Below are 12,437 nucleotides of genomic sequence, written 5' to 3' on the forward strand. Positions count from 1 at the left end.
ACCAGTTAGCTGCAGAATGAAACTAAAGCAGGTTTTACATTGGGCCAATGGTTCTTGTGCCTCACATTGACTTTTTTTAAAAATGATTTCTGTTGTAAGTAATTCAAGTTTGGGCTGCAACTTATTTACCTTTAAATATTCAATTATCCATGAACGTCTTCTACTGTAGATTATCTGAGTGGTACTTAGCAGAAAGTCATAATTTTAAAAAACTAGGAGCAAAATAATCCCTTTCTTGGATAAATGTAGTTACTGTCAAGGTTCAACAATATGGTTTCTTATCTCTCATTGTGAAGAATGTCTTTTCAATTGTCTTATAGTTTTCATATGTCATGTTATGGCACAGGAACCAAGCATAAAACTGCAATAGCAGAAAATTGGTCTTAATAGCGAACATGGTCAAAAAAAGGTACTCGGGGGGAGGTGTGATGGTACATTGATATTACAATTTCCTTTTTCAACGAAGGTTGGTAGAATAAAAAGGAAACCCACTTTCATTATGCAAATCTTGGTGTTGAAAGTTCATGCTGAAAAGTGCATATCAGCAAGATAATAAGTTTGTAGAAAAGTTGAAATCACTGGTCCATAGTGAAAACAATATGTACAATCAATAGTCAACAGACAAAATACTAACATTTCAATCTAAATGTTATTTCTGGTAAGGTAGTTAATCTCAAGTGCCTTGTTTTAGTTACTAAAAAGAAAACCGCAAAGGTATAGAGAAATCGCTGGCTATAGAATACATGCCATCATCATCGGAGAGATCCCGCGCTGGCTCAGGTGTGGAACCGCTGCTCTCGGTGGTTTGGCTGCAGTTGGATGGCTGGTCACTTGTTTTCCGGTGTCTGCACTCGATCATTGGCCTCTAGAAGGGATACCAGGCAAGAAAACACATACTGAACTCTCACAGCAGAATTCGTTATTCAGTTCTATGTCATATAAGCCAACCAGTTTATTAAATTCCGGTGCGTAGTGCTGCTTTACAGAATATTGACAGAATTTGAGAAAATATTTTCGCATACAGAAAAAGTCTGCACTCTGACCAATAGAAATTGGGAGACAAAATGCACTTATCACTACTAGATATAATGTAATGTGAAATGCATTAGCCATGTTTGGATATATGAGACGTGTGAAGAGACCTATTCATTAATATTCAACTGTTTCTGATAGCAGGACACCTGCAATAGCTCACCAGTTACAAGAACAGGGGATTTTACATTTAAATAAATAACATTTGATATGTAAATGTTTTATATCTCATAACATTTGATGTGTACATTTACCGTTAGAGTTCAAACTAACATTTATTAGCAAATAAAAACAAGCTATTAGGCATGTAACCAGTGGTCTGTTTGCTAGTTTTGTGCTGCTAGTATGAATATGTGAACTTCTAAAAAGCAGTGGGAAGCCAAATGAAACTTACAACATCGATTTTCCTCTTCTTCCCAAGATGTCTAGTTGCAGTGGAGACTGACAGACTGACTCACCAAGATGTTGTCTTGAAAGTGTTGACTGGCCTCACAAAATTATGTTAATGGGAGTCTGATTTTAATGCACAGGCATGTTGTATGTGATGATATCTAAAGTAATTGCACATTGAGGGCTGTGACTGACATCCAGTTGCATATGGTCGAATCTTTTCAGGAAGAAGTGTAGAATGGGAAAAGCTTAAGCCGCAGGGCATATTTTCGACCACAAGGGGTGTTGTGAAGTTAGCAGACTAGTGGTTGTGGGTGGAGCTTAGGGGGTGGACAGGAAGAGGAGGGGACGGACAAGGGAAGAGGCAGTTAGAGTAGGGACAGGGTAAAGACAGGTAACAGAGAATAAAGCTCCTTAAAAGTAGAACCTGTGTCTGGGGTTCTTTGTAGCACGATGCTACAACTGGCGACGAGGGTGGGATAAGCAGGACTGCAGCCCACAGAATTGAATGGAAGCACCCTGTCGCCTGCAGCGTCGGAGAGAAAGGTCCGCTGCTGTGTGATGCTGCCAGCCGAAGAAGAGAGCAATAGTGGATGACCCTGCCCCTCCTGTGAGTGTGGGAGCCCGAGGGAGCCACTACCACGAGCGCTGAAACGCTCGAGCAAAGAAGAAGTTTTTGCGCCGAAAGCGCGAGCTCCGCCTGATGCGTGAGCTTTGGCACGCTATTGGCACCGAAGAAGCGGGAACTCCGAAAGTGAGCTGGGAGCCTACCCCAACCCAACCTGATGTCTGCTGTGGTCGGGGGAGAGTGAATATTGGGGTAGATCGCCCCACGAAGGCCTGCTTCTGAGCGCGAAATAATCGGAGCTTGAGTGGCTCCGACGTCGGAGAATCTCACGCCCGATGCGTGAGACTTGGCAAGCCACCGCCGAGGACCCTGCAAAGTAAGGTGGGAGCCCACCCCAACCTCACCTGACGGTAGCGGTGACCTGAGGGAGCTGAATCCGGAGGGTACTGCTCCTGAAAACGACTGCCGGTGAGTCCTGGGTGAAGAAAAGAGCTGAATGAAGAGAGAGAAAGTAGTGCCTGTGGATGATCACGGCGGCCATCTTTGAGTCAGGCAACTTTCGGGACACCTTCCCTGTGCAAACTGTAGGCGGCCATTTTGAAGTCAGGCATTGAGCAAAATAAACAAGCATTGGCACCTAAAGTTAAACAAGCATTGGCAAACAAACAAGCATTGGCACCTAAAGTTAAACAAGCATTGATACCCGAAACTGAAAACAAGCAGTGACAAGACAAGCGTCGACGACTAAGTAAATAGCAGGAAACAAACACATCAGTGAGGCAAGCGGGACGCCCCTCGGACAACATGGTGTCTGACGATGAAGCCACTCCACCGCAACAAGGCGACGTCAAGCCCAAGGTTGCAGGTGGATCGCACCTACGAGCGCCCGAGCCTCTCAAAGTGACCACTGGGGGAAGCATGGGTCCCAGTTGGCAAGAATGGCTGGAAGAATTTGAAGACTACATCGAAGGGTCGGAAGTGACTGCGGACAAGAAGAAGTTGATTGCCCTGCGCAACCTGGCGGGGCGGGAAATAGTCAAAATAATCAAAGACCTTCCTGCTGCTGAGGCGGACACCTATGACAAAGTGCGTGACGCACTCAACAAAAGATTTCTTCACAAGAAAAATGTGGACTACGAATGCCATACGTTCCACTCGGCTCGTCAAGGGAAGGAAGAACCCATGAGTACTTTCATGATGCGCCTGCGGAGACTAGCCAAGCATTGTGAATTTGATAATTTCTCAACAGATGCTGCAATTAAGTCACAAATAATAGATGGATGCCACTCCGATCAACTGAGGAGGCGACTATTGAGGAAAGAACATAGCCTAGACGACATAGAGGAGATGACACGAGTCTATGACCAGGCGGAGGAGTATGCCGCTGATATTGAAACGGGACACAAAGGGAGTCACGAACAAGTGCGACGAGTCCACGCCAAAAGCGACAATCGAAGGAGTTCGAGGGACAGACAATGGCGGTCACGCCCGCCCTCCCGTCAAGATCAGTCAAGATACCAGCGGCGAGAGCCATGGAAGAAAGAGAGAAAACCAGAGAGAGTGAGGAAATGTTACAGATGTGGGTATGATTACCCTCATGTGGATAGCTGCCCTGCCATGGGCCGGAGGTGTCGGAAGTGCGGTCGAACTAATCATTTCAAAGCGATGTGTGGGGAATACAACAAGGAGAGACGAAATAGTGCAACCAGGACATCTCAGTCTGACACACGAAACAGCACTTCGAGGACATCCCGGTCCGACACTCGAAGAAATGATGCGCGAGCTGTCCAAGAACTGACTGAGCCGTCCTCTGGGTCGTCACACTCCAGCAGAGAGTCACGGCAGTCCAGGTGGGAACGGAGGTCACCGTCCAAGGACTCGAGACCTTCATCCCGAGACTCAGCATACACCATCGAATACCTGAACTTAGCTGCAGATCCGGACCAACTGAAAACGTATCCTCGTTTGGACATCACAGTTGGCAATCATGACACAAAGTTCGTACTAGACTCCGGTGCATCCTTGAACTATATTCCGATCACCGAATATGAAAGAATGAGTCCACGTCCTCCTCTGACATTTGCACCAGTGAGGGTTTTCACGTGGATGGCAAAAAAGCCACTTCCCTGCCTTGGGAAGTTCTCGACGACCCTCAAGCACGAGGACACAACCATTTCTGCGGTCATCCATGTCATCAAGGGCCCAGTAGCAGACTGTCTGCTGAGCCTTCCGACAGCTGAACGTCTTCACCTAGTGGAAATCCTCTTCAAGGTTAGCGGTAACCAAGATGTGACCCGCCAATTTCCCAGACTATTTCAAGGACTAGGCAAATTGAAAGACTGCCAAGTGCGATTACACATTAATGAACAAGTCAGGCCCATCGCTCAACATCCGCGAAGGGTACCGTTCCATCTTCAGGCTGCTGTTGAGGAAGAACTCCAGGATCTGTTAGCTGCTGACATCATCGAGCGCACGGATGGTCCCACACCGTGGATGTCCCCAGTAGTTATAGTACCCAAGAAGGGCACGGCCAACAAAGTCAGACTCTGTGTGGACATGCGCCTGCCCAATACTGCAATCAAAAGAGAACGACATCCGGGACCCCATCTGAGCGATATGATCTCCGCCCTCAATGGTGCAACAGTGTTTTCCAAGTTGGATTTAAATAAAGGTTACCACCAGCTAGAACTAGATGTAAAGTCAAGATACATCACCACATTCGCAACCCATCTGGGGTTGTTCAGATATAAGAGACTGAGTTTTGGAGTTTCCTCCGCAGCCGAAATATTTCAGGAAGCCATTCGGCAAGTTATCCAAAACATTCCCAACACGCTTAATTATAGCGATGACATACTTGTATATGGTTCTGATCTACGAGAACGCTATATTGCACTCAATCGTGTCTGTCATGCGTTATTGGAGGCCAACCTGACTCTAAACAAAGAGAAATGTGAATTTCATCAGAACACACTAAAATTCTTTGGCCACATTTTCTCAAGCGCTGGCATGAAACCTGATCCTGACAAGATCATGACCCTGAACAACACCAAGAGTCCCCAGGATGTCAGTGAACTCAGGTCGTTCTTAGGCATGGCTAGTTACTGTGCTCGCTACATCAGGGACTATGCGACGATCAGTCATCCTCTCCGCATCTTGACCAAACAAGGTCAACCGTTTGAGTGGACTCCTCAATGTGAGCAATCCTTCAAGGAAATCAAGAAGGCGGTGGAGTCTGCGGATCACTTGTCTTACTTCAACCCACAAAGAAAGACTGAGATAACTATGGATGCCAGTCCCGTCGGACTCGGTGTCATCCTGGCCCAGTATAATAAAGACTCAGATCAACGTCGTATCATTGCTTATGCGAGCCGCAGCCTGACAGACCCGGAGAGGGCTTACTCGCAGCCCGAGAAGGAAAGCCTTGCCGTTGTGTGGGCATGTGAACATTTTCATGTTTTCATATACGGCAAACATTTCACTTTAATCACAGACCATCAAGCCCTTGTCACCATTTACGGAAACCCACGATCAAAGATGCCCCCAAGGATTGAAAGATGGGGCTTAAGACTACAGGAGTACACATTCACCATTATCCACAAACCTGGCAAATCGGAAAACCCGGCTGATTATATGTCCCGGCACCCACTTGCATCGTCAGTCTCCAAGTCATCCATCGCGGAAGAATACATACATTTTGTGACTGACCAAGCCCTACCCCCAGCTATCCCCATGGATACCATCCGGGAAAGTACGGCTCAAGACATCGTCCTGCAGAAAGTCCTTCGCAGGGTTCGAAACAACAGGTGGAGACATGACCCTCAGGATGAAGAGACTGATCCCATTATCAAACGAGAAATGCAAGCCTTCCGGCATGTCTGTGGTGAACTATCAGCCACCACTGATGGTATACTACTGCGAGACCAGCGTATCGTGATCCCCACTCAACTAAGGCAAGGAGTGGTTGCCCTTGCACATGAAGGGCATCGGGGGATCGTGTCGACTAAACGTGCGCTACGGGAACGAGTATGGTTTCCCTATCTGGATCAACTGGTAGAAGAGACCTTGAAAGACTGTCACGTCTGTCAGCTCACCAGCAAGAGTGATCCTCCAGCACCACTGCACATGACCACGTTGCCCCCGGGAGTATGGCAGGAGATCGCCATTGACTTCTAAGGACCCCTGGCATCTGGCAAATATGTGTTGGCCATCATTGATGAGCATTCTCGCTATCCCATGGCATACTTTGTACCATCCACAAATGCCTTTAGTACCATCAAAGTCCTTGATGAAGTCTTTGCCACATGGGGTGTTCCCACGAAGGTGAAAACGGACAATGGACCCCCTTTTAACGGGCAAGACTTTGCAGCTTTTGCGAGACACCTGGATTTTCATCATCGCAGGATAACACCTCTCTGGCCTCAAGCTAATGGAACAATCGAGAGATTCATGGCCACACTCAAGAAGACTTTTCAACATGCTACTACGGAGGGCAAAGATCTGCAAGTGGCTCTCAACGAGGTTCTCCGAGCCTACAGAACAACCCCTCACGCAACGACTGGGCAGTCCCCGGCGACACTCATGCTAGGACGCCCCATGAGGAATCGCATTCCAACGTGGGAAGGGGCCTTGCATACGTCATCGCCCGCACAAGACCATCAAGAGATGGTGATAACGGACAGACGCAATAAGGACAGAATGAAGTCATATGCCGACCGCCGGAGAAGAGCGAGGTCACTGTCCTTCCATGAAGGGGACCGTGTTCTCGTCAATCAAGAACAGCAAAGGAAGACCGACTGCCTATTCAAGGATGAACCTTTGCTAATCACGAAAAAGAAAGGAACAATGCTGACTGCGGAATCAGAGCATCGGCGAGTCACGAGAAACATTTCGCATTTCAAGAAGTTATCACGAGACACCACTGGAACCGTGGTGAGTGAAATGGACACTCCCAGTTCAGAAGAACCACGTTCAGATGATCGTGATACCACGGGTCCTGTCCATGAGATAATGAACAATGCTGGTCCGAGAGCTAGGTCACCACGACCTCATCGCGACACACGTCCACCCAAAAGACTCATTGAAGAAATGGACTGAGAAGCCAATATGTTTGTTTTGTTTGTTACAAAAGGGGGAGATGTTGTGAAGTTAGCAGACTAGTGGTTGTGGGTGGAGCTTAGGGGGTGGACAGGAAGAGGAGGGGACGGACAAGGGAAGAGGCAGTTAGAGTAGGGACAGGGTAAAGACAGGTAACAGAGAATAAAGCTCCTTAAAAGTAGAACCTGTGTCTGTGGTTCTTTATAGCACGATGCTACAAGGGGGTGCTGTCCCCATTGAGTGGGTCAAGAGCACTTGAATCCCCTATTCATAAGTGGAAATTCTAAACGTAGAACATAAGGGGCCAAATTCAAATGATTTAGAAATCTACACCCTACATTTATCTCGGAAAGGTGCAGATTTACACATTTTAATACGTCACCAAGGTTTTCAAGAGCAGTCTTGGAAACCTGCAGACGTGACAGGGTTCCAGGAGCACTTATGCAAAACGTTTTTCGAATGCCACTTCAATATGGTACTTTTCCCACATTAACAGCTGTGCACAAAGTACAAATGTGCATAATAATTCTTTCACATTATGTAACTGCTGTTTTTTTTCCTCTATTGTAACAATAATATCCTGATGGAGAATCCGATTTTCTTACAACCACCATCAATTTCTGCAGTGCTCTCCTCCCCTGGGAAATGAATTTACGTCTACCTTTGATGAGACGATTGTTTCCAGGTTGGGAACAGGTCATGCAAACGTATTTGAATACCCACACACGCTCTAGTTTTAAGTTTGCAAGCTTTCTAGGGCTTTGCAAAATCCACTTCCCACCTCTGATTATAAATTGAAATTATGAATATGACCTAAGTGTTTCTTCAAAAAGCTTCACTTGTCATGTGAAATATTGACCTCAGCAGAATAGAAATCTGTCACTAGTTGAAGTTTAACCTGCCACACACACTGTGTTTATTTTCAGACTATAAAACAGTTAGCTTTTGAATTCCTTGTGTATTGTGTTGAGGTAAAGATTGTGAATTTTGTATGCATTTTAAAAAAATATCTTAACTTTTTTCCAAAATAATGTATTTTAAGTTTAAGATCTGATATTTGTGTATAAAGAGGAGAGGCTTTTCTTTTTATTGTAAGATGAAAATAATATTCTATTGATAACTTGTGTCCACACACTGTGGTTAAAAGTAGGGGTGTGCACTAATGCTAGAGCTGCGGAAAAGTGACAGGAGACTTACAGCACATGTTCCTTGATTGCATTTTTCTAAGAAAAGTCTTGTCCAAACTTGGGGCTACCATATTGCGGATCCTAAGGACATGCTGAACCCCTGATCTTGCCTCTACTGTATTAGGTTCCCTCCCTCCAGAAACAGCTCATCGTCTGGACAATGAAGGAAGTATTTTATGGGAAATACTAGTTTCAATCGGTCCAAAAGCTATTCTGTCTGAATGGAAGGACCTCTCTAAACTCTCAGTCCACACCTGGTAGGAATGGGTCCAATGTACCAGTGGGAATGATAACTCTCTAAACACTTACCCAAAATATCCATCGAAGAAAAAACAAAAAATCTGGTCAAAACTACAGTCATCCATCTCTAACTCCAGGTTACCATAGATGCTAACTCATCCCTTCTGCCACCCTCTGCCTAACTCCCCCTCCCTAGCTTACCTCCCCTTTCCCCCAACCTTCTCCATATCTACCCCTCCACCATAGCTTTTTCTTCTTTCTGTTTCCTTACTTTCTGTCCTCTCTATCTTGTCTCTCTCTATCTCCATATCCTGATACTACTCTCGGGTATTCCACTGCATAATACTCTGGCAACACACTCCTAGCACTTCATTCGTCCCTGGCCCCTATGGTACTATCATACTTTGATAATATTATTTTTGTCATGATACTAGAATATCGTGACACTATGACTATATAGCAAATCATTTTGTACCTTCTCCCATTCCTCATATCCCAATATGCAAGTATTCCTCTTCTTTCTGTACTGCTTCTCTACTATTTGACTTCTAAAATCTCAATAAAAATGATTATGAAATACAAAAAACAGTAGGGGTCTGCAAAAACTGGAGTTTGGGTAAGTACTTAGCTCAAAATGCTAAAGTCGTGGATGCATTTCGCGGTTAACGGGACAAAAAACCAAAGCATGGCTAACAAGTGCTCACATTCTGTTCATGATGCTCCAGTGCTTTCAATGAAAATGTAACCGCAAATGGTACATTTCCACAAAACCTTTACTGCAAACGGCGTGTGATGGCGCAATGAGTGGTCATATCATAGAATCGAGAATTTCATATAACAAAAGTAACACAAAATTGCACTAATTTTGCCATCGTATCACAAATCAGGCCGAGGCAGAGTTGTAAATTTGTGTTTTCACCACAATAAACGTTTAGCAAACAGAGTGCTATATAAAAGAGTAAAACCATGCTGATTTGGACTGAGGCTAAATGTATCAGGTTTTCAATTACCTCGTGATGTGTTACAAGCCTTTTGATGCACAAAGCTTTGTGAGAGGGAAGCCTGGAAGGTAGGTGTCGCTCCACGGTTTGAAGAATCCCATCCTTCTCAAATTGTGCAATGTCATTCAGCAGGCTCCAGGGGCGCAAGCTGCAAAGCATGATGGGAAGAATAATATTGAATATTAAGCCTTACATTGAGCTATTATGAAGAATGATAGCAGGGTGGACAGGAATGCCCAGGAAAGAGGTCACATCAATTGCCCACCATCTGCTCATTGTTAGAAAGATACAACGAAATGCAATGCAATAAATACGCAAATTAATATACACACACATTATGTAGAAATTTGTAAGTCATCGGTCAATGCCACTTCTATACATCCAGTTCCACTACAATAGAAGTGTTATGAATCATTTAAACTTCCTTGCAGACCCATCATTATCATGTGGTGAAACACACACAGAGTGATGTGATTCAAAGCAGGCTTTCATCAGAATACTTATTCCAGTTAATTATAGCAAGTTGTGTCTTAAATCTCAAAATGCAGTTAAAATTTGAAATAATTTAATTGCATTATTTCACAAAGTATTTATGAAGCTTCATTACAGAGTAACAGTTGAAGTGTCGTTAATTACCTTGGACGGGAATGAGTTTATCACTCACATAGCCATTATTCGTCCCCGGCAGCATCAGTAAATGCCGGAGGGTAACTTCTCAATACGAGTGGAACCCTGATGGTCCTCTGAACAAATGGTAAAATGCTGCAGGATTCCCATTGTGTTTAACCTTTTCCCCAGCAGTTTCTGGGGGAAACACACAGCATCGGGCATCCTTAGAGTGGTTTTCCCCTTAATATTTTGTTTTCAACCCTCCTGTTTTGTTGACTTTGTTTTGCTGGCCATAGGACTCTGCACAAATTACCACTGCTAACCAGTGCTAAAGTGCTTGTCCCCCTCCTTAAAACATAGTAGAATTGGCTTATACCCAAATGGCATATTTAATATACGTGTAAGTCCCTAGTAAAGTGGATCTACCAGTGCTCGGAGCCTGTAAATTGAATGCAAAAAGTGGGCCTGCAGCACTGATTGTGCCACCCACTTAAGTAGACCTTTAAACATGTTTCAGGTCTGCTTCTGCAGCCTGTGTGTGCAGCTTTTAAACTGCCATGTCAACCTGGCTGGGAAAAACCTCTTTCCAGGCCCAAATCGTCCTTTTTAATACTTATACGTCAGCCGTAGGATAGGTCCTGGACAGCCAGAGGGCAGGGTGCAGTGTATTTAAAAAGGTGGACATGTACTTTAAGATTCACATGTCCTGTTAGAAAAAAACTCTTACATTCGTTTTTCACTACTGCAAGGCCTACCTCTCCCATAGGATAACATTGAGGTTACCTTATACATTGAATTAGATGTAACTTCCAGATAGGAGCAGGCACCCAATTCATGTTTGGTGTCTTTGGAATTATAATGGAAAATCCTACCTTATGGTGGAGTCGGATTTTAAATTAGAATTTTGAAAATGCCACTTACAGAAAGTTTTAATTTTCCTGGCCTAGCCATTTAGTGCCTGCAGACTGTCTCTGGGTCACATAACTGGATGTTGCTGACAGTTGGGCTTTGTGTATTCCTACTGGATAGCCACACACAATAGAGAGGTTAGGTGGTCTTGGATGGGCCATCACTGTCAGGATGGGAGGGTGGAATGGGGCACCCCCACTTACACTGGAAGGGGCTGTGTCCTGCCTCTACATAATAGGGCCTCATACCCCCTGTAGTTACTCTGGAGCTAGGGCAGGGTAGTCAGAATACCTGTGCACTTCAAAGGCAAACTTCCAGTACCTTCTCCCACTTCAAAGGATGTGAAATATTGGCCCTCAGTTATCAACTCTTCAGTACACTTCTGGACCTGTGGACCCTGTCAGGAAGAAGGACGTCTGTGCTGCTAAAGGGACTGCCACTCTGTTGGACTGCTGCCCCGAAGGCCAGCTGCCTGCTGTGCTGACCTGCTGCCCTCCTGCCTGGATAAGAAGGACTGGGCCTGCATCTGTTGAACTCAGGAACCCAGGGCGACTCTGAGGGCTAGATGGCTGGACTACTGACTAGAGCCTCAAGAACAGAAGGCTCTAACTACCTTGAACCAAGCACCTGGACTCTGCCGCCTGTCAGGCCTACCTTGCCAAGTGGTGCTACCCCAGTCCTGGACCATAGGAAGTGGGCCTGAAGGTGCTCTGCTAGCCCATCTGTGGATCCAGAAGAACAGACCCATCTCCTCTGCTGCGCGGGGCAACCCAAATGAGGACTGATGCATAGACTCTACAGCGAGAATTCTCCCAGTGCATGGACTCTGCATTGGCCCCGCAGCATTCATTGGAACCGCTGCAGTACAACGTCTTCACGATGCAGGTCTTGCTTTGCTAGTCATCAATAGAGGTCCCTGTTGGCACGATGAGCAGGTTTCACTGAAACTTCACGTTGGCGGTCTTCGCATGTGGCAGAGTATTGGTACAAATGTGCTTGTTTGCTTTCAGGAGGAGCCCACAATTCAATTTTTAAAAATGTTTTTCATTAAGGCGGATAGCTCACTGATGCCAGACAAGGTTCCAGGACCTGATGGGGTGTCTCTTGGGTATTAAGATTCACTCCAGCAGAGGCCAGCAGCAGGGTTCAGACAGGTCCAGTTGAATGTCCAGTTGCAGCAGGTCAGCTGGGCTTTTTTTCAGAGAGGCCTCTGAAGTTTGTTGTGTCCCTGTAGTTCAAACAGGAGGTCAACCAACTGATCATTAGAGTCACTCTGGGTAGCCTAGGATAAGAGCAAACAGGTCAAATCTTCCTTCTTAGACAGCAACACAGTCCTTCAAGCAGCAGGGTGGTCCACTGGCAGCAGGGCAGTCTTTCTTCTGTAACCGCCACAGATCCAAGAGTGTT

At 45.5% G+C, this 12,437-nt stretch overlaps 1 protein-coding gene across 2 annotated transcripts in view; it reads right to left on the reverse strand.

The window, feature by feature from the left end:
* OSBPL5 (oxysterol binding protein like 5) overlaps positions 1 to 12,437 on the reverse strand; it is a 970,364-nt gene that overhangs the window by 46,264 nt on the left and 911,663 nt on the right. For both annotated transcript variants that reach the window (XM_078682923.1, XM_078682922.1), the window contains 2 exons: positions 9,522 to 9,660; positions 748 to 865 (listed from right to left, as the gene is read on the reverse strand). In XM_078682923.1, coding sequence (XP_078539049.1) covers positions 748 to 865; positions 9,522 to 9,660 — 257 coding nt within the window. The remainder of the gene's footprint in view (positions 1 to 747; positions 866 to 9,521; positions 9,661 to 12,437) is intronic.

Source organism: Lissotriton helveticus, chromosome 3_1, assembly GCF_964261635.1.
Source record: "Lissotriton helveticus chromosome 3_1, aLisHel1.1, whole genome shotgun sequence".
Taxonomy (NCBI): domain Eukaryota; kingdom Metazoa; phylum Chordata; class Amphibia; order Caudata; family Salamandridae; genus Lissotriton; species Lissotriton helveticus.